We start from the raw sequence: 25353 nt of genomic DNA on the forward strand, positions 1-25353 counted from the left end.
TAATTCAAGATGCACTGCAACAAGCTGAACAGCTGAAGTAATCCACTGAATGCTAACAAGGAGAGTGTTCTGATTGTGAGAGTCAGCTTGTGTTCCCCAGAAGAACAGCAGAGGCAGAAGATGGGTGAGCCAGACAAGAGCTTGTCAGGAGCACTGTGTAATACAACTGCTCCTGACAAGAGCCAGGAGACAAGGCAGCAGAGTAAAGGCCTAATCAGAGCTGTTTATTGGCTTCAGGGATGTGATATATAGTGTCCTTATGAGGGATTTTTTATCTGTTTGCAGTTGTACCACACCCACTCTTTTGCAAAGCTTGCTGTCAGTGTTCACACTGCACATTAGCCTTCAAAGTTTTAAAAACAAAATGCACACAGAACAGTAGTCAGTAGTGGAGGAACCCAAAGATGTGTTACACAATGCTCTGTGGAGTAAGGAGTACCAGAGCCTTGGATTTGGAAACATGGATCACTTGTTTGTTTGTGGTTTTAACCAAAATTGCTTTCAGCTTTTCAGCTTGCCAACAACTCGTAACAGAACGCACACAGTCATGCCAGGACACATGCAGTTCTGTGATAAGAAGGTGAATTCTTCATTGTGAAGGGGATAAGACATGTGAAAACAGGCTTTGTGCCATTTTCTTGTCTCCTTTGCACTAGGTTGTGATACAGATGCTCAGAAATCGTTCTTTCTTTCAGTACAAGGGACCTGTGTTTCTGATTTCCATCAATCTCTAAGATGTGCCATGTCTCCCAGTGTTTGCATAATAGGAGCAGACAGAAACATGGTCACACAACACTATCCATCCTTGGCTTATAGGGAGCCTCCAGCAGGCATTTGCCAGTTGTATGGCCAAGAGCAAGACACTGAGGCTGAAAGGAATAGAAAGTGTATATATATGTATATTATAATTACATTTGAGCTCTTGGCTCTCTGCTGATGCAGCAAATAGTCTAGGGTATTATTTAGAAATATTCTCCATTAGGCAGAGTCTTCTCCTTTGGTCGAATTGAAGTCAGGATGACTGAGCTGCCTGCTGTAATTTCCAAAAAAAACCCAATTGCAAAACCAAAGTGACGCAAGAGACTTTCTGTCTTCTTTTCCCTGAATTCACTTGCTGGACTTTTCCAGGCCGTATCGGTTCGTGGAACGCTGGCAACGACGACTCACCAAACGCAACGGACGACGCCGCGGATGAGATCATGGATCGCATTGTCAAGTCTGCCACCCAAGTGCCAAGCCAGCGAGTGGTGCCTAGGGAGAGGAAGCGGTCACGAGCAAATAGGAAGTCGTGTGAGTATAAGGCTATTAAATTGCTCAAAATAGGGAACGTGCAAATATTTATGTGTATTGGTGCAGGAATCAGGCCTTTGGTAGGCAGGCATGCATTGGTGGTGGCTTGAGTGAGTGCTGATGATTGGCTTATGTTCCTCTTACTATTGTTTAAACAGTTTTGTATGCTGTGGGTGACTCTGTCTTCTACAGAACTTGAAATGTCCTTAGCAGAATGAGAAGAATGGTTTATGGTGCTTTATGACAGTACCTATGCATAACTAGAGAAGTCAGATCAGGACCTGAGATGGAGACTGCTTAAAATGCTGTAACCTACTGCGAACTGGTATAAAGATTAATAGTAGTATCTGTAGCTGAATTTATTCATAAAGCAAAAAGTAGTTTGAGATACTTCGCCTTTTAAAATCTTTCTCTCTCGTGCTGTGTGCTATCTTTCCGCAGCCCTGAAAACAAAATGTCTACTGCTGCTTGGCTGCAAAGTGGTTATAGAGGAGTTTAACTTCCACTGGGAAGAAAAGGTAGCACATTTATAAGGTGGTCTTTCAATGGTGTAGTGTGGCCTTGGGGCTGAGCTGCAGCACCCAAGTTTGAGGAATTTGGTTTCATGCTTTAGTAAATCCAGTATTTAAGAGGTGATGAACTTTCTGGGTTTGGGTTTTTTTCCTCATGTGCAGAAACTAGTGCAAATGCTATGAGAAGGATAACTACCCAAAGAACGTAAGATTTTAGTGTTTGATGTCATTGACCATATGTGGCTTTTTGACTACCTTTCCATCCATTCTTTTAGCATTTCTGGGAAGTTAGGACAAAGAGGAGACAACAACAGTGAGTGAAAAATGACATAGATTTTCTTTCTTGTGGAGTTGTTCTAACATAATGGGTGATCAAAACCATTTGGTATTTGCTATAAACTAGCATGTGCTGAAAGCATATTCACTGTCCCCAAAATGCTAAGAAAGGAGCTTCTGCATGTGGCAAGAGCAGAGGCAAAGTGGACACTGGTTAGATGAGCAAGTCTCTAAACAAAGAAAATGGGCTGACACTGGATTGTCTGTCTTACTTTCTGTCATACACTGTGCCTTACCTCTTTGTGGCATCACCTGCTGCTACCCACTTCCCCACACAGTTCTGGTGTTTTGCACGTGCTGACTGCTGCAGTTGGCTTGTGCATATCAAATAAATCTCCTATACGTTTGCCTATTTCCATGGTTTATCCCTATTTCCATGGTTTATCCCTATTTCCATGATTTATCCCATGCTAAAATATTTCCTCTGTTAGCAGCACTGTCTTCATACACACATACACCAAAACCTCTTATTCCCAATTTTTGCCAGATACTTTTTTCCCAAGGAAGCTCTTGCTGCAGAAACAACAAAACAGCATAATGATAATAAAAATACTATGTATTTTTCAATGGAACTGTCTTTTATACTCAGTAAAAACATTAACAGGGATTAAACATTCAGTAAATGTTTAGGCTGGGGCTGATTTCCATTGTAATTAATCATGATAGAATCCAGCTCTTGTGCTTGTTTGTTCTTCAAGATCTGGATGAGACTCTTAAGTGGGTTAAAAGGCAGTTTCAAAACAAACATAAAGTTCAGTAGTTTGGTGTCCCTTTCAGCTGACATGTGCAGGAGTGTGGAAGGAAAATATCCTAACTGAATTGTTTCACTCTGATAGTCATTATACCTGCATGATGAATTAATGAAGTAGTTTAAAATACATTCCACTGGACTGATAATACGACATCTCCAGGAAATGAAGAGAGATCAGCCCTTATTAATGTACAATGTGAGTTAAATGAGCAGAAGATATTCCAGTTACAAACACATAAACAAATTAGAACATAGATTTTTAGGCATATCTCAATGATTTAGATTAGCAGACACGATGATATTTATTACTTGCAGAGCAAAGAGACCCTATTATCTGATAGTTTTGATTCACCACCTTCAATCTTCAAACTCCCATACACATCTTTTGGCTCTTGCCATGAGTCTGGTATTCTATCCATTCGTGGACATCAAAGAGAAACTGACTTGAAAGGAATGATTTTCCCTGGGCATTGTGTTGCATATGTCTCATTGCTTTCAGTGGAGAACTGGAAATCTTGTCAGGCTTACTTAGCACTCTGGAAAGATTTTAGTGAGCATGAACTGAGATACATTTTTTTAGCAAAATCAGAAACCCAGAAGATTTATATGCAGTTGCACTGTAAACATTTGCTGTGGTTCTGGCAGAAGGTTCTCATGAGCAAGGGATTTTTTCATATAGAAAAGAAAGTGAAATGTGAAGTAAAAAAAAAAATTACTCAGGTCATTTATAGCTAGGGGAAAGCAGAAATAGGCTTATGGAAAAGGTTATGTTAAATTCAAGAAGTGGTTGCAATGGGAAAATGAGACATCCTGATGCGTTCCTTTGAAGCATTTTACGTTTTGTGATTGGTGAGCAGCGTGACCATATCTGGTATGCAGAGAGCTTGGTTAGGTCATAATGATGTAGAAGAGTTTGAAAGCTCAGGGTAATGATCAGAGCTACAAAATGGGAGGAGAAATAAGGCATCCAACAAGAGACAGATGGACATGTCTATATGTGTTGGTTGAAGATAAGGAAGGGTTACTGATAAATCAAGGTATGACTAGTAGGAAGGAATTTGTTCAGTGGGAGCTGAAGTGAATAACAGAAATTTGAGGTACATGGTAAGCACATAACTGAGCTCCTATGATGATCTGAAGAGAGAGATTCTGTGCTAGACCTTTACACAGTGGAAGATTTTCAGGATAAAATTTGTCATTTAGAAGTACAGTAACCAACTGGAACTTAGTGCTTTATGACAGGTGTTCGCTGACCTGCCTACCAGATATACGGGATTGGCATTATATCTGAGAAAATAAAATTACAGTTGTATTTGTTCATCAGAAAGCCACAGGACTAAATGACACAGAAACTGAAATGCTCTGTCACCCCCTCGAGGTAATCATTCAAAGACAGCTTCAAAGCAAGTCGCCATGGGAAGCTTCTGCTGGATTTGTTTTTCTCTTTTGTTTATATTCTGTGTGTAAAAAACGGACCTCAGCCACTAGAGATGTCTGTTCAGCATGTTTAAAAAGCATGAAAGTTAAGTATTAAAATAAGTTGAAAATACGTTGAAAAGTTGAAAATACACTGTTTCTGTTCTTGAAGTCTGAGGGCAGCTTTCTGTGAGAAGGTTTTCTATAATATCATAAGGAACTTTTCAACTTATCAATTAAATAAAGATAATATAATTAGGATTGTCTGGTTCTCCTATCAGTTTTAGGAAAGCCTTCACAAATGGTGCCATAACAAACAATGAGTGCAAGGGAAAGTTGGGATAAGGATGTTTTAAGAATCATTCTACTTGATATTCCAAATTTCAAAAAGACTAGCAGTGTCATCCATAAGATACAATTTTTATTTAACTATATTTAATTAAGGACATCCCCACCCCCCAAAACTCCATGATAGAAAATAGGAAGATACTACTGTTTTCTTTCTTGTCCTGGCTGTCTATTTATAGATCCCTTAACAGAAAATCAGTCTTCTCAGAATTAGACTCTTGCTGAGGTGCCATCTCTGTAGTCTCATTGAACTGGATGGATCTGTCTCAGGAGAAAGATAAAATTCCTATGAGTGAGCATCAAGAAAAATCATATTCCAATTTATTAAACCTGAGTAAGCATATGGAAGATATTTGCACTAATTCTTTGCATAGAATTAGTTTGCATAGGCAGGGCAACACTTGTGAATGCTGAGCCAAACAGGGTTATATATTTCTAAGGAAATAGCTCTTTAAAAATGTATCACTGTTTGCATCTAGATCTTCTTCTGAGCCTGGATGGTGAACTATAATGTAGGGGCTGGGTGTGACTGGTATTTGATGATGAGTAGCACAGTGATGGTGTTATCAGATGCTGCTGGAGACACTGCAAGGGGATGCCACAGAGTGAGAGGCTCATTTTCCTGCACATGGTTTTATCTCAGAGTGTCTCTCTGTGTGTGCACACTCCTCTAACTCTTAGATTTTATTAAAATTGAAAATCTGCTTTAGATTTGAGTTAGAGAGGAGGGTTTGGAACACATAATAATTGAATCACAATTTAATCTAATATTCAAGTGAGATAACTTGATCAAACTGATTTTTGATGTTTAAAAGAGAGACAAGATAATGACTTGTTCTTCTATCAGGCTTTGAAATCATGTGCTAGCCTAATAATATACCCCATGACAGACCCCTGAGTTATAGAAACATCTCATAAGGGTTTATTGATTTATTTGTATAATGCATTGCAGGGAGTAAAAAATTCTTACAGTCATGATACAGAAATGGGTGCGAGGCACCACCTGAGTAGGTGGAGGTAGGAATGGAGTCAAGTTTACCTGAATCCTAGACAAATAAACTCAGGGCTGGTGGATTAAATTTAACTACAGAACATCCTAGGTCAGGTATTTCATACTGTAAAAGTGAACTAGGAATCAGCCTGCTGTCATCAGGTGCTAAAATGTGGAAAAGAGCTCTGCCAAAGGACCAGGCATGGAGACCAGCTTTAGACAAGTTTTAGTACCACATGCAGTGCTGCTTTGGAATAAACATGCTTGTAAGCAAACAAAATACTGCATGGGACACTATTTGAATCCAAAGGTGCATATTTTTTGTTGAGCATTCATAGGACACATTATTTAACTTTTTCTTCATGTTTTCTTTGTTATTTTCATTATTTTTCAGTTTCATGTCTCTCCACTTACTTTTTCTGGCTCTGAAAATGGACAGAAGTGCCAAAATACCAGGAGGGAGACTGTTCTTCTGGTATTTATAGCCTGACTAAAAGCAGGAGTTAATGGAAATTATACTTTTTAAAAAATGAAAACCTTGCAAGAAGAAAGACTACATAAAATGCTTTAAAGGCAAACAACTTCACTTAGAATTTGCAATTAATTATTTAGGATTTGAGTAGCTGGATCCTATCAGGAGTTAGAGTACAGGGCAGAGTAATCTAGTTAATGATGCATATTTAGAAACCATTCTTTGCAGTTAGAAAAAGTAAATGTATGAGTGATGGTATTCAGTATCAAAGTCTGTTTGTACCAACACGACGTATTGAGCCTTCAAAAGGTGAATACCCGGTTAATAAAAATGTAATTATCGAATGAAAACAGAATGTGAGATAACTTAGAACTCTGGCAGCTGGAAGGTTATCTCCATCAGATGGCAAGATAGCTTGTGTCTTGGATGCCTTTTATGTAACACATTCTTTCATCCTTAGGACAGCAAGATATTTTCAAAAATAGGAGAGCTAAACTCCATGATCTACAGTAAATAAAAATACAAATAATAAATTAAAATTATTAATAACAGTTAATGAATTAATATTAAATGCAGTTGACCACAGTAAGCTGTAGAAATTGGGTGTATCTGATCAGGCAGGGTTAGGTCTCTGTAGCCCCGTATCTCATCTGTGCCAGAGGCCAACATCAACAGCTGTAGGAGAACTAACAGGAGAGGTAGAATCATTCAGGTTGGAAAAGCAGCACAGAATCATTCAGGTTGGAAAAGACCTCCAAGTTCATCAAGTCCAACCTTTGTCTGAGTACCACCATACCTGCCATTAAGTTGCATAACCATTAGCCATTAGTTTCGTAACCCATAGGACTTGTCATGAGTTTTAGTAGTTATAAATCAGTGTATTTATTTACATCTTGAGGTTGAATAGGTGGTTCCATGTTTTCAGTTTTGTTCATTGTAATTGATGACATATATAACTGAGATTGTTGATATTAATACCATTTCTAAGTTGGCACACATTTATTTATGAGTATTCAGTTCCTGCTTTACAATGTGTTTTACAGGGGTTTTTTACAGCTTTCTTTTAAGATATCTGATCTTGACAGACAGGAGTAGACGTTCTACTTTTTGAGTGCTCAAATGTATGGTACCTATATATTTTGTTGGCAGTCTCCATGAGTTTCAGACTGTGTCTCTCATTCCTCAGGGTTTGTTCAAGAGTGTTTGCCTGGTCCTAGCACTGTAGAGCGAACTTGCAATCATTCTGTACAGTTCTACATCATGTAGCCTTTGAAACAAAAGGGTTTTCAAAAGGCTGGTTTAAAAATCTAATTTAAAAGATTGCTTGTAAAAGAGGCTTAAATTCATTTTCCACTCACTATTTTAGAGGAATCTGTGAGTCATTTCTAGAATGAGTTTTATTCTGATAGAAATTATTTCTTCTGGGGCTCCTAGCCTCAAACTTTCTGCTTGAAACAGCTTTGCTGTTTTTTTTTTTTTTTAATAAAAGTCAAATATCAAATTAACCCAGCCTGCATCAATATGTACATTCCTTAACTTTACACTGGATTCTTGTACTGATATTAGAGATACTGTGGATTATAGTGTTTGCAAACTGGGCAGCATTGTTGTAATAAAGCAACTGAAAAGTTGGGTGGGAAGTTCTTGCACCTCATGGGACTAAATGCCTGTCCAGGTGAAGCCAGTATGCCCCTAGGATCTGGCAGCATAGGCAGACCATCCTTGTGCTGTGTCTCCAACACTGGGAGAACCAAGTGCAACTTCCCATGGGCTTCTAGACAAGGACTTAAAAGTGCTGGAATCTGTCTGGCCATCTCTTCTTGGCCAAATGGCACTTTCTTAATTGCAGGAGAGAGCAAGCTGAAGGTAATGCAGGAGAAATGGGCAGGAGATGAGCAGCTGATAAAGAACAAATGATGTCAGTATTAAGTGTAGGAAATAAAGCTGTTCCTGTTCCCTGATCACAGCATATTGACATTTTCTGTATAAGTACAACACAGTTTTGTTACTTTTTCAACTGTAGTTCTGTAGGGAAAAAAACCAAACTTTACTTCATTTGTTTCCATCTTACAGGAGATACAAATTGTTGTTTTCACTTTTGCCAGTTTGCCATTCACTGAATCAGTAAATTCATCTACCTTACCCTCTGATTTCATTTTAATTTATGTATTTGAAAGGTAAAAGCTTTTGAATTCTTGTCACAGGATTCATTCCCAAAGGTAGGATACCTAAGTTTAAAATATTTAAAAAATATGGGTAGTTGAGTTGCACACCATTTGTCCAAAGTTGATAGGATATGTATTTTGTTTGCTTTCTTTCTGTATTAAAGTAACTTGCAAATTTATCTACCTTCCGTAATTTATTGCTTAATTTGCATCATCCTTCCTTCCTGAAAGATGATGATTTTCAGCATCCTAGTAAGAGCTCAGTGGCAGTGAGTTGCTGGCTGAAAAAAATCACTGACTTCTTCTGGAAAGCACTTCATCTGACAACGAGAGAATGCAGAGAGGTACAGGGTGGCTTTTCACCCTGCCTTACAAAAGAAATGCAGTAACAAACCTGATCTCCTGTGTGACTTTACAGAGCATGGAGCTGCCTCAGCTGCCAAAGGGAGACCTCTGCTGCCACCGAGGAGATTAGCAGGAGGAGCTGGGAAGGCAGGGATTTGCTTGGACACGAGTGTCAGAAGTGTTTGGAAGGAAGTCTGTCTTAGAAGATGAACAAAAATGTTTCACAAAAAGCTATTTTGCATTTATCTTGCCCCAGCACTATGGCCTAGAAATAATATATATTTGTGTGTGTGTGTGTGTGTATATACATATATATGTGTATGTGTGTGTGTGTGTGTGTGTGTGTGTGTGTATATATATATTTGTATATATATATATATATATGGCTTTTTCTAGGCAAAATAACACCACCTGATTAGTGTAATTACAAGATTGTTTTGATCAGCTATTTTTCATCTGATGGGCTCATGGAGATGATGCTCTTTACTGTTTTATTTCCCAGCATGGATTCCTAATGGGAATAATTAATTTGCCTTCCCCAGAACCTGGGGGCTCAAACTGCTCTGCCAAGTCACTCTCCAAGAGACATCTTTGTGTTCAGAGCCTGATAAATCCCCTTGTGGGTCATTTTAAAATTCCATATGAAATGCAAATCCTGCAGGCCTGAAACACTTAACATTAGATGGTTTACTTTTTGTATCCCATCTCCTGTCTTCTTCCAACCTGTGCATTGTTAATGCATAGTCTGGTCTTGAAAATAGTGTATAGTGACTCAGTCATGACTCTCTATATACTCAGTCATGCAGACTCGGTTGTTGGTGAGAGCTTTATGCTCTTGATGCTTTCCCTATTATTAGTGAAATCACTTCTGACTGGTGAAGTTAAGTGGGAGAAATTATGAAAGAGGTGGCAGCAGGATTGCTTTTAGTAGTAACTCTTTATGGTGGAATACACCTAAGTCCTGAAAACTAAGGGGATTTTGCCATAGAAGGAAAGAGTTAAATCTTCTTCTCTACTCTACTGTGTAAACGATGATCTGTGAAATACATAAAGTTGGAAACTTTAACAGTTTCAACTACATGTTAAATATTACTTTGAAAATCTGTATGCTCTTCATGCAGCCCAGGTTCTCTAAAGCAATGTTACTTTTTGTTCCCCGTAACATAAGCCACCTGGAGATGAAAAACAAGTTTAGCTTTCCTTATGAAGTGCCAGTTTATCCTTTCCTACTGCTAGACTCCTCTTTATGTCACAGCCACCATAAGTTACACCCAGAGGTGGTTATGAACTACAAAATTTCTTGTTGGGAGAGACTTGTGCCATCTGTGAAGTGTTGATAGGACTCAAAGCAAAGCTGCAGGACAATAATAATACATAATAATGTGTTGGTTCCGGGAGCTCTCTATGTGGCTGACCCAGACAAAGACCACATTTCAGTTGTCTCCACTGCTTTAGGGAAGGATGTGATATACTCCAAAAATTCACCTACAAATCTCTGTAAGGAAACCTCTACACATAATGTTATGGTATTTCTATTAAGCATTTAGGCCTACTAATATTAAGCAATGATGTATACATAATTAAACATAACATATAGACAGTGGCACAAAAATATGACAAGAATTAAAATAAGAAAATATGAGAAGGACTGTTTGGATGGAACTTTTGAGTTGCAAATTACCATTGCTGGACTCACTGTAGTAAAGTCCAAAATAATATATTAAATGTAAATATATGCAAACATAGCCCAAGTGTGCAAGCTGGATGTGTATAGGTAACAGAAAAAGAAACCTAAGGTACATTAAATGAAACGGGATGAAGGAACTTGCCTGTATTGTCTCTTATAATCTACCCTTCCTGCTCTCCTCACTGTGTAATTTACAGCCATGTGGAATTCTCTTCATTCCAATTCAGCAACTTGCAGCTGCATTACCTTTGCAGCTGGGCCTGAGGGAAAGTTCTGTGGCTGCCAATGTCTTTGTAGCAGGAATGGCACTCATTCTGTGACTGCCTGAGCAGGTGAATGGTCATATCTATTCTGCCTTACAAGTGACTCACACAAATGTAGACACACAAGTCAAAAGCCATTGCAAATGCAAGAATAAGTGGCATCAACCAGACTGATCTTTACTGTTTGTTGAATCTTAAAAAAAAAAAAAAAGAAAAAAAGGTAGGGAGAGAGGAAATTAGAAGTGCTATTTGCTCTTTAAAAAACAACCAATCCCTAGATAATTATATTGTCTGACAAAGCTATGCTTAGGGAATTGCTCTCTTTTAGAACTTTTCCAGTGTACTGTGGGGGCTATATATCTGTGTAGATTTTGACCCAACAGGCAGAGTCAAATTCATTGAGTTCATCATAAGCACACTGCATTCTGCCAGGATATCAAATAAAATTCTAGATTTCATTATTAACAAAGAATATCATAGTCTCTAACCCCAGAAAAACAACATTTAGTTTCTTGGTTATGGGATCTCAGCAGGCCTTGCTTGTGACAAGAGTAAAAGTTATTTTCACTCTATGTTATGTTTATTTAGCAAATGTTTTAAAAATTGCTTGAAGAACCCAAAAGGTCATTCGAAAGTCTTATTTTTATTGTCGCTGCCTCCAAAATACATTCCATAACTTAGTTTAATGTGATCTGCAGCAGGCCAAGAGTTTTACAAGCCAAGAAATTATGTCTAGTCCAGTTAAGAGACACGACAAAGTTCAGTGAAGCAGGGAGAGTGAAGATCTGGGTTGAGAAGTGTAATTTTGCATTGCCTATAAAACATGGAAGGAAAATATCTCTCTGCATTCAGTTTTGATGACAGAACATGTTCGTGACCTAAGGTAGAGGAGCCCTACCAAGCACTTTATGAGGAAATAGACAAATGACTGAGGACATCTGTTTAACAGAATGGCAAGACAAGGTTCACCCACCTCCCAGAGCAGTTTTTTCTCTTGTAGGTAACTCAGCTTTCTCCTGGTTTCATCACCCACAAGCCTCCATATTCAACAAGTCATTGCAGAGGATAGTGGAGCTGGAACTTGTGTTACTATGGATCCTGCACCCATCCACTGTATCTTCAGATGAGAAAATGTACCATAATTTGTGCATATTAGATACAATTTTAATGTAAAGAGATCCTTTATCAGACTACTTTCATCTCCATAAGTACGTAATACTTCAAACACTAAGTGGTTTCATTTGTGTCAGACTGGCCTGTTGCATTGTAGGGTTAAGAATTCCCTCTTTTGAGTCTGGACCATGGTTCTGTCAGCTGTTATCCTTCGGGTTGCCTATTGATGGTGAACAGCTTTAATCTTGCCAGTAGCCACTGTACTTTGCAGTATTTGGCCCCACACAGTTTATACAAGTCAGCAGCCATCAGTTTTTATGGGAATCATTCTGTCACTGCAAAGATTCTTCACATCTTTGATTTTTATTTCCTTGAGAATCTCATTATGACCACCAAAGTTCTGCATTGTTTGGAGCTCTTTTTTCCTAATTGCTGGCTTTAAAACCTTAAATAGCTGGAATGTCTTAAAACCCAAGTTATCATTCTCTGTATTAAAGGAGAGCTAAGTTAGAACAGAGGGATATTTTGTTTAATTACAGCTGCAGAAGTCCCAGCAATTTGTTGAGTTTTGTCATTCTTACTTCTTCTGCAGGGGCACAAAAAATACAAGTCTGGGTCTGGTCTCCAGACTTCTTGTGTGAATCCCACAGCAAACCTAGAACAGGGCACTCGTCTTTACCACCTGCGACATACAGGATTTCTTTTCTTCAGTCATCAAAGGATTAATACAAAAGAATCTCAGTCTAATACTTTAATATGTTTGATAGGTAGGCATCTGGAGATTCAGAGACTTACCTTGTTTAATGTAAAGAATACTACTTCTTTTTCCATGAAGACGGTTTCTACCATGGTATTTTAACTCCTGATTATTATTTCTGAATATGAACTTCTTTTGTTTTCTTCAAAGAGACCTATATGTTATTATTAATCCATTTGGCTTTTCCTAGTTAACTAGTAATTCTGTGTTCTGCTTGGTGGAAGTTACAGAGGCACACATTTCCCTTTCAGTTGTTAAGAGTTTCAGCTCAGTTATTTGTGCAGTAGCAATTGTACTGACCTAAAGAATATTGTTCTAGATTTATCTTGTCATAAATAAGAGCAGAATTTAGCTTAGTCCAGTACATAACCAGTGTTAGCAGAGTACATCAGTTCCTATGAAACGTTTACAAACAGGAACAACAATTTGTTCTCTTCCTGTCTGACAAGAAAAATGGCTTTGTTTTACAGTAGTTACTGTGTTCAGTTTGCAATTGTGAGTGAGTGAGTCTGGTCTGAGAGAGTCAGGGATGTGTGAGAGCAGTCATGAATACATTTGGTTTGACACTTCTATAGAAGTGTCTAAAACGTGGAAATTTGATCAACATTTGGTTTTCCAGTTCACTTTTGCATCAGTGGGAAGATGTAATATCATCTAGACAGTCAACCTGGGAAAGTTTGTTCTCCTGTATTTTTTAGCATGACACTGCTGTCTGGTGGCCAAGCAAGCTACAGTCCATGTTTGGCTGTTGATGTTACAGAAGAAAAGCATCCAGGGCAGAGGCAATGCAGGCAGCTAAGCAAGTGAAATACACAGGGAAAACTTTGGGTTTAATATGACAGAAATGTTTCTTCTGCAGCTTTCTTGGATTTGTTCTTCCACTCCTGATACAGTTCATTTTGGTACAGAAATGAGCATTGGGTGATTCACTGAGACCTTAAGACCCTAAGGTATTCCACAGCATATTTCTAGAAATTAATATTTGTCACCATGGACATTATGGATATCAAATTTGGGAAGCCAAAAAGAGTGCCAGTGATGAGAACTGATGCAAAAGTCCCATTGGGCATCCTTCACTAAGGAGACCAGGGCATTTTCTGACATTTATTTCTCTTCTGGTAGTATTTTTTTAGTTTTTCTTAAACTTAGCTTTATCAGTTTCATTTAACCTTGTAGTGCTTTAAAAGCTAAGTATTGTTAGACTTGGGAGATGTTCTGATCAGTATTGTAGGAAAAACTGAGTATCCTAAAAAGCTGTCATGCAGACCCCTGGTTGTGTTTAATACTACAAATATTGTAGGAGAAAGGAGTGAAAAAAAGTTTTCCAGTAAGGGGTTGATAATGGAGGAACTACACACATGGCATTCCCAGCTCATTGGATTAACCTTGGTAACAGATGAAAGTGGTTTGGCTATCAAACACAGATCCCATTCGTTTGACCTGCATGGTATCAAATGTTCAACTCACCATATTCTTACTTTATCTTATCCCCTTGTTTTCTGTGCCAATCTGTTCCCTCCTCTCACTCCTGCTCGACCTTTGAGTGTGACCACCCAGTTTCAGTTACATGGACTGAATATCTCAATAAATTAGAGACCTTAATTGTGCCAAACGATGCAAGAACTCCTTGGCCACTATTTGCAATTGGTTTCTCTAAGATTATTTTACTCTAGAGTTCACTATTTCGAGGCTCCAAATATATTCTGTTCAACATTAAGTCACTGTTAATGCTTTGCATGCAGCTTGAACTTCTCAGTGTGCATCTTCTACTTGAGGAACATCAAAGTGTGAACACCCCACTTGTGCCTTGAATTAAAGCCCATCCACCTGAAGTCATAGCACCAGTAAAACTGGCAGGACACTGATGCTCAGTGTGTGCAGTCACACAGCCACTTGTTTCTGAATAAAAAAGGCAATCACAAATTTTAAAAGTCTTGTCAGGGCTTGTGTTCAGAACACTTTATGGAAAATTAAGAAACAAGATTTTGGCCTCTATTTATAATTTAAATTCAGCTAAAATCCTGCAGATTACCAATGGCAAAGATGACACAAATGGTGCTAGGATAAGGGAACGTTACAAAAGAAAGAGGAGGGGGTATGAAAACAGTAGTTTTAATGATTTGAATCAACTATAAAGTAGTCACTTTTATAGTCTTCTAACATTGTGGGGGAGGGTTTTATACTTTCAAAGGGTCTCAAAGGATTTAATAGTGAAAAATTCAATAGAGCCCTATAAAGATCCCAAAGCACTTTTAAAAAAATCATATGAAATTATAAAATAATAGGGTAGATGATACTTTCAATGGACTGAAAATCAACTGATACAATTTTAGAGGAAAGAAAAGAAGTCTTAAAAGGCTGGGGTATTTTTCTGTAAAACTTTTTGTTGAGTAAATGTTAAATGACAAATGTATTTTTGCCTGACTGTGTGGAGTTGCTGAGTAGTTGATGTTCCCATGAATTCACCATAGGGCATGACTCAGCGTTTCTGAACTTGAGGCCCCGAGCAGATAGCAACTTTTGATTTGATTGAGCTTGCATGTTAACAGGGTTTTTTGCAGCTAAAAGTGTTGTGTAATCATTGATTCTAATTGTTTGTATTTTCTTTGTTGTTTTTGTTTTGTTTTGCCTGCTTTTGGAATTCATGACTGTCCAGTGAGAAGGACACTAAAGAGTGGGCTAACACCAGAAGAAGCCAAAGCACTGGGCCTCATCAGCACTTCTGAGATGCAGGTTTGACATCCCAGAGGTGGCAACAAGAAGAGCTGTTCATCTTGTTTGAAGCACACAGGCTGACAACCCTTCAGTGTGGCATAGAACTGCCAGCCTCCTCTGCTGCTCCCAACATCCTGTCCTCTGTTAGTTCAATTTTAATAAGCAACAAAAAGCAAAACCTCACATCCAGGGCAGAAGAAGGGTGTGCCACAGCTCAGCATGACATCCAGATGGTAACTGAGGAAACATTTTATTGTTCCTAGGTGAAAGCACATGGCTTCTTCTTCTCATGGTGTGTTGATGTGGGTAGGAGGGGCTCTCTGAGTTATCTGTCATTATGTGAGCTGTGTTTACGTTGGCTTTCCTTGTGCCCTGTTTTAGTCATTGTAAATGTATGGCATTTTGTCAATGCAAGGAACAGTCCTTAAAGAGGCAAAATAACTCTTGTTATAGCAACCCCAATTTTCCTGAAGCAGATTCATTAAGCAAAGATGCACAGTCTGTGCAACCCTGTGGTTTGTTGGGTTTTTTATTATTTTGCCACCAAAGAATGTAAAAATGTATGTGTACCTTTGTATATGTACAGAATGAATGTGTGGACATGTGTGCATGTATCTGTACATATACAGTCATGGTGTGAAATCATGCTCTTGCTGAAGCCAGCTGGACCATGATTTTCCCTGTGGGGCCTTACTGTTCCACCTGGACAGGAGGAAAAGAATGTGTTTTTTGCAGGAACTCAGTGTTGTTCAGCGATTCACCCTGTGGGGCAGGCCATGGCCTGCAGTACAAGTGGAGAGTTTAGGATCCTGAATTCATGTGCATTAATGCACACTCATACTGTACATAGCAGCATGCACATAGAGGAAAGAACACAATTCCTCCCTCTTGTTGAGCTATGGTTGTTGTGTTCTGCATTTGTACAGTTTCAGAGATCAATCTCAACAATTTCACATATTTGATAAATGCATTTGGATGCTAAGATCAAAAAGTTTTGTTCACTTGCCTGTGCCCTTCATGCTGCTTTTCTCTGCTGCAAGATAATGTGGTGGTGATTTTATTTCAATTTAATGAATCTGAATATGAAATAGCCCTGCTAAAAAGCCTGCTGTGTTTTTGCTGTTCTTTACTCATTTTTTGTGATTATCCTTGATACAAGTGGAGTGGGTACCACAGTAAACAACTCCAATATATTTGCCCTTATCTCACTGTTTTATAACTGACTTTTGTAACTGCCCTCAGCATGTTTGAAGAACCTTTAGTCAACTCATCTGCCTTTAAGTGGAGGACATATACAGCAGTGAAGATGAATTGAACACAGAAAATACTTCACCCCAGACAGTGCTGAAGTATTTTGAAGAGAACTGCAAACAACAATAACATAAAAGGGAACTTTTTAAGCCAAAGTCTGTATATGGCCAATTGATCCTCAAGGATGCACAAGATTGTCTCTTTCCATTGCCTTAGCCTCTAAGATTAAGGGTATGTCTGCACAGCAGTGCCAGCTGGGACTTTCTTCAAGCTGATTAACTGAGGAACTGCAGCAGTTTAGTCATGGTAACAGGGTTTGATTTTGGCTGCAAAACACATGTGGAAAATAGAGCTAAATAGTCTATGCTGGGGTCCTAATGCCATAGCTATGTTGCTTCTGGCACCCAAGCTAGGTCAGGTACTTCAAGTTATTCTACTCTGCTCTCTTTAAGGACAGGATAATTGCTGAAGATTGTTCAGGAGAGTTGAACCAAACACAATAAACCTTTGAAACCTTGGTCATCCTCACATCACATTGAGCACAGCATCCAAGTGATGAGAGAGCCAGATAGCTGACAACACTGCAGTGAGACCTGTGGCTGAACATCCTATCTCTGCTGTCCACCCTCTGGATTGTAGCATTTCATTCTTTATCTGCCGATGCCTTGGACCTCCCATGGAGTAAAAAGTCACTAATGAGCCATGGTACTTAAGAACAGCATTGAGTTTGATGTGGTTTCCCCCTCAATTTGTTAAAAAGCTAATTTGACAAGTAGACAGAAGGCAGTGGTTGGGTAATCATTATAATATGTTGTTCATTTGAAGGCTGTAGAAAGGAGGAAGCTGGTTAGGAAACAGAAGTGGCATATAACTAATTTCACTGTAAAATATGCAAGACCTACGAGAATCTGGATTTTAAAGTGGATCTTTATGTGCTGCTCATGGTTATGGACTTTTAAAATCTCATTAAGGATGTGTAGAACAAAGAAATGAAGGTAATGGGGGTTTGTGGAGGTGTTTGAAGTCTGAAACAAGAGGAAGACACCCTGAATGTAATGGTCATGTTGAACTGTGCTACTTGCTAAGTGATAAAAAAAGAAAAATGCAATAAACTACATTTATGCTGACAGAGATCCTATATTTGTTTGGAGGGAGAAGATCAAACAAGTCTTTAAAAATTAATATTTTAATTAAAATATGCTGAATGTGCAAAACTGGTGACCACTTGGCTGTTGGTGACCACTTGCTAACAGGGAACAAATTAGTGTTTAATTTAAACATAGTACAGCATCTGTCTGTGAAGAATAACATAGCTGATGAATTACTAATAGTTGGGCATGTGGATTTTCCAAATTGTGCAGAACTTTATGTGCTCCTTTTCAAGGAGAACATTAAATATGGTGAATAATATAGGTTAGAATAAGTTCAGTGGAAACAAAAGGTGGTTTCCTTCAGAGTCTCTGGATGCAAGTGTCTTACATGTGAAGCATATTCTTCCTTTTCCATTTTTCCATTGCATTTGCTTTTCTGTTTGTGCTCTCTACCTGTAAAACTGATACCAACTTTACTGAAGAATAACTTGGTCTTGTTTATGCAGTAGTATATAGTCAGATAAATTCCACTGTTCTTGGTGTTTAGTGCAACCAGATCGTCAGACACAGTGTAGTGCAGTAACTACAGAAAAGATTTCCTTTCTGTTTCCTGGTAGAAATGACCAACTAATCTGTAAAGTGGCAGTATTTCCTCCAGAGCCTGCCAGCATGTCCTGACTGTGGGAATAACTTTTTGTTCCACTTCATCTAACTAGGGGATTCCAGAGGAAATGGAGGAATTCATTGTATCTGTATGCCTCTCTCTGCCCTTTCAGTGAGGTTGTTACCTTCGGGTTTTGAGCTGCTGCCTGCCCTTCCATCATCAGAAGAGCCAACCATAAGGATGTAACTCTTGTTTTGAGACATGTTTTGTATGAGATACAGATTGGTTTGTGACAAATATAAAAGTCTTGGATACACAATGTAGTAACACACGTTCCATTTCTCACTTAGTGATCCATGAAGGCTGGTTTTAAACATGCAGCCATGATAACTACCTCTCTTCCCTTTCCCATAGAACCAGTCTGCAAATGCAGTGCCCAGAACTTTGTGTCTCCACCAAGCTCTCAGAGTCCCTGCTGGTGTTCATTTCAGCACCTATCTCCTGCCAATAACTTGTCTTTCTGGCTGCCACCACAATGCCTTCCTGATCTGTATGCTGAGGTAAACTTTAGCACATGAAATAGCCTGCAAAGGGAAGCTATCTGAATTTTCTTTCATCTCACTTGGTGTTTAAAAGCAGACTGCATACAAATGTATTCTATAATCTCACTCTGAAGCAAAGATAATGTTCAGTAGCAGTTGTGTGGCTGCAGTGAAGAAACCTCCAGGGAATGCTTGTGTGCCATACTTGAGAGTAAAAGATCCCCCACAAAAATTAAATTCATCACTCTTCACCTTTCAGTCAGGCCAGGCACCAGGCTTATGGATTCCAGATGTTTTATAGCCCCTTGGCTGCTACGTCTGACCTTTCTGTTTGATAGCTCCTTGTCCATAATCCAAAATCAACCAAAAAAACCCGCGAGGTGGTTTAATGAGGGTCTTTCTTTCTCCCCTAAATACTGGAAGCAGTATCAAACATGTTTTTCAAAATATGTTTCTTTGTCTCTTTTGACACCCTTTTTTAGTAAATCTTTGCAGTGGTTGATTCTGTCAGCAAAGTAAGGCATCAGTTTTGTAGATAGACAGGACTTTGGCTTTAGCGTTAATTGATAATCACATGTGAATATCAAGATAAGAGTTAATTTCCCAATTTAACAGAAATTTGGAGTCAGAGTCCTAATGTAGTGAACAGCAGGGGCCTCCTGCAAGGTTCTGCAGGACAGCCCCTAAATCCCTGGTGTGCTGTTCTCTAAATGTGCTCTGGCCAGCACTAAACTCTATTGAGAAGTTACATTTGAGGACTTCAACAACCACAGCAACCCTGAGGGGCACAATGCCACTGTGGGTGCAGTAAATGGTTTGTCAGGCACCTGCCCTGCAGCAGCCTCCCTGGGGATGTAACAACACCAAGAGGCTGTCCTAAATGCTTTGGAAACCTTGTGGCTGATGGCAGAGGTCTGGGTTCAGGTTCACTGTGCAGCTGTGGCTATTGCAATGCTTTGATTTCACAGAGGTGAAATGGGAACAAGGTGTCAGCCCACCAGTTTCACATCCTTCACCATTCATCCCTCCACTGCAGCTCATGGACAGGTGCATGTGCTGCCTGCCTCTGTCCAAAGGAGGATGCACAGGGGCATGGTGTTAGGCAGAAGCAGGAGCATATTCCTCTCTCCTTTTCACTCCCATAGCTCACTGCACGTTCCAATCCTCCCGTTGCCTTCCAGGCAGGCTGTGTGTGCACTGGTGAGGAGCCTGACTCCAGGACACAGTTGGATGGTGGCTCTGTGCTTCCAGCAGCAGGGTGCCAGAAGCACTTGTCTAAGCTGGAAGGGGTATGACTGTTCCTCTGGAGGAAAAACTGCCAGGTACTTACAGGCTCTGAAAGGAAATAAGTGATTTTAAAAGAGAAAAATGTTTGGTTGTAGGCAACTGTTGAAAATCATTCACAAACACTTGAACAGCATGTAAAGCCCACCTTCCTTCGCTTCAGCTGGGGCAGTAACTGGCTCAATTGGCATTTCAGATGTGACCCCAAGAAGCTTTTGGCAAGCAGTTTAATAGTTACATAGCAAGTAATGCAAGGAGTTTCAGAGATGTTGTATAGTTTTATGTTTACGCCAAAAAAAAAATTCTAATTAGTCCATTTCACATTGAGTGGCAGATAGAAATATATTTTGTTTAATCACTATCTAATACAGAGGCTTCTGTGAAATAAAAGGTTTGTTTGTAGCATTGGATGCATTTCTCCTTTTTAAAGACTGTCTTTGCGCATATAGTGTCCTTTTTTGTGAGCTGGGAATTGTAAAAAAATGTAAAGTAGAAAAGGACGTGTTCCTTAGACGAAGGAGAAATACTGTAAAATTGTGTAAATGTCACTACTCATGTTTTTCCATGTAGCATAGTGTAAAATAGACTCTCCATCAGTGTTATTCTGTGAATTGTAATTTAAAAAACAAGCCATGCATGGTCAGAGATATTATCTACAGGTCCTCTTGGTTGAGTTTTTGGTTTTGTTTGTTGTTTTCTCATTTTAGATGAATTCGTTCTATGTTAAATTTAATTGTCCGTGAAAATGCTTTTTTGTTTCTGTTTTATTTCATAAAGAACTTGAATTACTCTTTTAAGATTTTATTACACACGAAGCTCACCTACCATTTGTATTGATCCTTCAGAAGCTGTGTCACATTTAGTATAAACTAGGGGGGATTTTGTTTTAATCTGCCTCTTCTCCCCCTGCTCTTCCCACTTTACTGTCTGGAAAGATCTAATCACACCCTATTTTTTTTGTTTCTGTGCCATGCAGGGTCAATATGGAAAACTGACCGCAGACCAGTGTCCAAAATTTCTTGATATAAGTAGTTAAAAAGCTCACCTCTACAGCATTATGTAAACACATCTTGCAATAAAGCTTTATAAAGCACTGATGGGGCTGGTTCTGGTTTTGTTGGTGAAGCCAATCATGGGAGCTTGGGTGGAAAATGGTGGGAAGAGGAATCATGAATTGCTTTTCTCATATCCTCTGTGTACCTGCAATGCCATCATGTGGACATCGAAACAGCTGCCATTAAGCCATTGGGGTGGCCTGATCATCAAAAGCTGATCTTTTACACCTAGTTTCACAGTTGGAGCCTAATTCCTAATCTTGAATGAAGAAAGTGAAAATGTGTCTCTGTTTCTCCAGGATTTCAGTGATCTAGCCCTACAAATCCTCACTATACACAGATGGGCACTTCTTGCTGTCGTTGGATTAGAGTTGGTTCCCACCTAAGAAATCCTCTGTGCACAGAGCATGCCATGAAAAGGGATGAGATTTATAGAGGCAAACATCAATAAAGGAAAGACAACCTGTATATGGGGAAGCTTTTCACATTGCCTCTGCATCAAGATGTGAAACTGTCCCTGCCAGACCTTCAGAGCTGTGAAGGTGGGCTGTAAACAAGACTTGCCTTTAACTTGGCTGAAATTCATTTCATGCGTCATCATGGAATGGAATTTCCTGGTGGCCGCCTGTGAGCATGCCTGGACTTGCAGTGGTCTTGCAGTTTTCTCTCTTTGCTGGTCTCTGATTCCTTCTTTTACTGCTATTTCCCAGCACTTGAGAGAGGCTGAATTGACAAAGAGGGTATCCCTGCCCCTACGGAAGGTGAGCTGTGCCACAGGGACTCTGACAGCTGCTCTGCCCGCGGGTTTGATGACTTACGGTGACAAGGGGGTCAGAGTGACATGTAGGAACTCAAAATGCTCAGACTTCTGCTGCTAGTCCTGAAAAAAGCTACTCACATTTGCTCTTTTGAGTTGCACATGTAATGAAGTCAAAACACATTATTCAAAGACAGCTGCACATGTTCATAGAGGTACCCTGGAAAATAAATTAGGTTGACAGAGTCTGAAAGAGAATTTTCACCTGTGGTTTCTGAGATTGTAGGAGCTGATATACAAGGCTAGGTATGTAAGCCTTCCTCCTTATTAATTAGTTTTTAAAGTTATTTCAAATAAAAAAGGTGCCTTTTGGGATATGGCTGCATCCCTGAAAGAGCTGCTTAGCATTCCAGATGCACTGGTGTAAAGTCTAGGGGATGAAAGGCTACTAGCCAGAAATGTGGTAATGCTTTTTAAAATAAATATATAAACCAAGTTTATTGGCCAGACACTTTTCTTTTCTATCACAGCATATCCATTAGCAGTTCTAAATTCCAGATGTGCAATGACAATGCGTACATATATTTTTCAGACCTGGTGCCCAGTCAGAACTCATATGTTGTCACAGAGAAGCCTCTGGCCTGTAGTCAGGGAACAAGTATTCAGATTATCCATTCCACAGCTGCATGCCCTGGTTTACAAACCTTTCAGAACAGTTTGAGAACACATAAGTAAAAAAAAAAAAAAAAATACAGTTTTTTCCTATTATAACTTCTCCAAGTTTTCCGATGGGAATACAGTTTGAAAAAGGGAGAGGGTTGTTCTCAAAGCTTCACCTCTTGCAAGTTTCTTTGCAGGAAATGAAGAATGATGCCTGTACTGGCATCTGTCTAATGAGATGGACCTCTGCTGGGAAATCCCAAAAGGAGCACAGCCTACATGAAGTGTCATGCATGGGAGGGCCCCTCCCAGCTTTTCCTGAGTGAATTTTGAGTAGGAGCAGGACTCCCCTGTCTGAGGAGGTATTCTGCTCAAAAATACTGATTTTCAGTTTCAAGAATCCAGAGTCCAGTTCTCTCCAGCGCCAGCCTCTCTCCCACTGCTCCATCGAGCTTACTCTCCTGCTTGAGCCAATTCCAGAGCCTGTAATTTGTTTTGTAGCTGGAAAACACCATGGAGCATGTCAATGTACAGAAGATGTACCAGCACTGAGGAGGGTGAGACATTTCCAGTGTCCCAGGGCACATCCCTGGGCATATCCTGCTCTTTTATTGGTGTTACAATGAGCAGGAATGCTTTAAGCATATGCCAAAATCTTGCAAATAAGTTTGTAGCCCTCTCTTGATGAGTGTTCAGTTCTCTCTGCCTAGACAATACAACAAATGACTAGTCTTGACTTTCATGTGTGTTTTCCTTTCTTCGAACTGCACTTAACACAGAAAGCACAGCAGTTAACAAGCAACAAAGAAAATTAACTGTCAGTGAAACCCACAGCACTTGAAGACAAAGGTGAGTCACAGCCCTGTCACAGCCTCCAGTAAACATTCTGCTCGTTCCATGTGAAGGCAGCGTTAGCCAAGCCTCTCTCAGAAGAGCTCCGAGTTTGCTTAACAGCAGTGGTTTGAAATCTTATCCCTGGTACAGGGAGCACAAAGCTCTTCCAGAGCCTGGCAGGGCTCCGATGAGCCAACGGGTGGCAAAGATTCTGGAGTATATCCACCATAGCCAAGGCATGTGCCATGACTGCCTGTTGGATGTAAATGTGTGTAGTGTGGACCTTGGAGTAACCTGTGAAAACACATTTCTCACAGGAATCCAAAAACTTAAGCAGGGTGAAAATTCTCCTTTTTAATAAAGCAATGAAATACTGAGACTCTTGAACGAGATTTCAAAAAAATGAATCCTCTTCCATCCTTGTCCAGGCTTCCTATAAATATGCACTGGGAGGCTTAAATAATCTTGGCAAGATATAGCAAAGGAAAATTATTGTTAAAAAGAGGCCCTGGATATCGTTTCAACAAACTTTTTCCCCACATAAACTTACGGAAAATTATTGACCTCATAGCGAAGTCAAGAAAGAAAGAGATCTCTTCTTGTAAAATTGCACTATACCTATTTGAATGTGGACTAGACTGCCTTCCCATAGGTCTGTCTGGAACACCTCCCAGATGTACTGCATTAATTATGGGGAGAAATGGCTGTGCAGGTTAATAAATAAAAAATCTAAATAATCCCAGTATCAGCAGTTCGGATCTGAATCAAACTAGCTGTGAGTCTAATGATAAAGAAAGTATATTGAAAATCAGGCAGTAGTGACCAAAGCCAAATGAAAATTTGATGCTATTGGCTCTGTGAGCAGTGGAAAGAGCCTGATGGACTTCAGCAAGCTTGAATCAAGCCCCCAAAGATAACTATTAGAATATTAAACTAGATGGAAAATGGAATTTCTTCTCTGGCAAAAAAAGCTCTAAATCATTTTAACCTCACCAGTTACACTGGGGAATTTTCTTTCAAGAATGGACAGCACACCATAGTCTGAAAACCAAGAGTGAATCCTTGTTTCCAGAGAAATTATCTCAAATGTGTTCAAATTGCAATCATGTGGGACAAAACACAGTTAGCATCCAAAATTATATAGTCTGGAAATTCTACATCTTTTTAGAAGCCAAAACACTGCAAAGTCTGAAAACAAAACAACCTGAAGCAGTCAACTGCAATTTTTTTTTTCTTTTTTTTACTATGGAATGTGACAACCATTAAATTTCTTCAGAGGAAAATAAAATTTCAGTAGAAAATATCCCTGTTTCAAATTTTTTACCATTTCTTTACAAAAAGACAGTGGTAGACAGGTTACTAGAAACTAGTAAGTTTAAGTTGAAGGCTGGTCTTAAGAACTCTGAGAAGTTCCTTGCCATGCAATTTTTCTTAAAGTAAATAGTTACCTCTCCAAATCTGCATCCTCCATACAAAGTTAACTTGCATCATCTTCATGTTTTTTTACTTTCCTGTGATGAGAATGACTTAATTGGCACACACAATGATGTGTTAATCACTTATTATTTGATATTATGCTTTAAATCTTTCTAGAGGTAATCAGGGTATTAATATAGTTGGGATCATTTGAGATTAGTTTATCCAAGAGTGGCCTTTACATGGCATGTAAAGGATAAATATCCATATTTGGCCTTTAAATGGCATGTAAAGGATAAATATCCATATTTTCAAATACCTCTCAACAGCATTATATAATTTATGCTTATGTCACATCACAAGTGGATTTTTGAATATGCAAGTGGATTCTGTAATTTGGTAACTTCCTGTTTTGACTTCAGAATATTTTTTTTTCAAGGTGGGACAGAACTGAGATGTTATATGAGTGGTTTAACTTTGAAAAGTATTTATTGGTAAGCAAGATGGACACTGTTAGAAAGTAGCAGGGTTCACTGCTCTATTTTTTATCTTTCAGAGCATGATTCTCCAAACAAAAATGAAGCTGAAGATCTAGTGCACTGGGATATGGATTTCCTGAAGAATGATCAGCACTCTTTTACCTATTTCTTACACATTCTTAAGTGTTCTCTACAGTCACAACTCATAATGTTTAGCCA

At 39.1% G+C, this 25353-nt stretch overlaps 1 protein-coding gene across 12 annotated transcripts in view; it reads left to right on the forward strand.

Moving 5' to 3' along the window:
- The window catches only part of FHOD3 (formin homology 2 domain containing 3), a 374055-nt gene extending 353029 nt beyond the window's left edge, over nt 1–21026 (forward strand). For 7 of the 12 annotated variants that reach the window (XM_085052233.1, XM_085052234.1, XM_085052240.1 and 4 more), the window contains 4 exons: nt 1129–1290; nt 1732–1808; nt 2078–2115; nt 15103–21026. In XM_085052233.1, coding sequence (XP_084908359.1) covers nt 1129–1290; nt 1732–1808; nt 2078–2115; nt 15103–15172 — 347 coding nt within the window. In that variant the 3' untranslated portion in view covers nt 15173–21026. The remainder of the gene's footprint in view (nt 1–1128; nt 1291–1731; nt 1809–2077; nt 2116–15102) is intronic. The other 5 variants (XM_085052237.1, XM_085052238.1, XM_085052243.1 and 2 more) reach the window with 2 other exon arrangements.
- Nucleotides 21027–25353: the final 4327 nt, after the last annotated feature.

This window comes from Lichenostomus cassidix, chromosome 2 (genome assembly GCF_008360975.1).
Source record: "Lichenostomus cassidix isolate B80296 chromosome 2, HeHo_3.0, whole genome shotgun sequence".
In the NCBI taxonomy this organism is placed as follows: Eukaryota; Metazoa; Chordata; class Aves; order Passeriformes; family Meliphagidae; genus Lichenostomus; species Lichenostomus cassidix.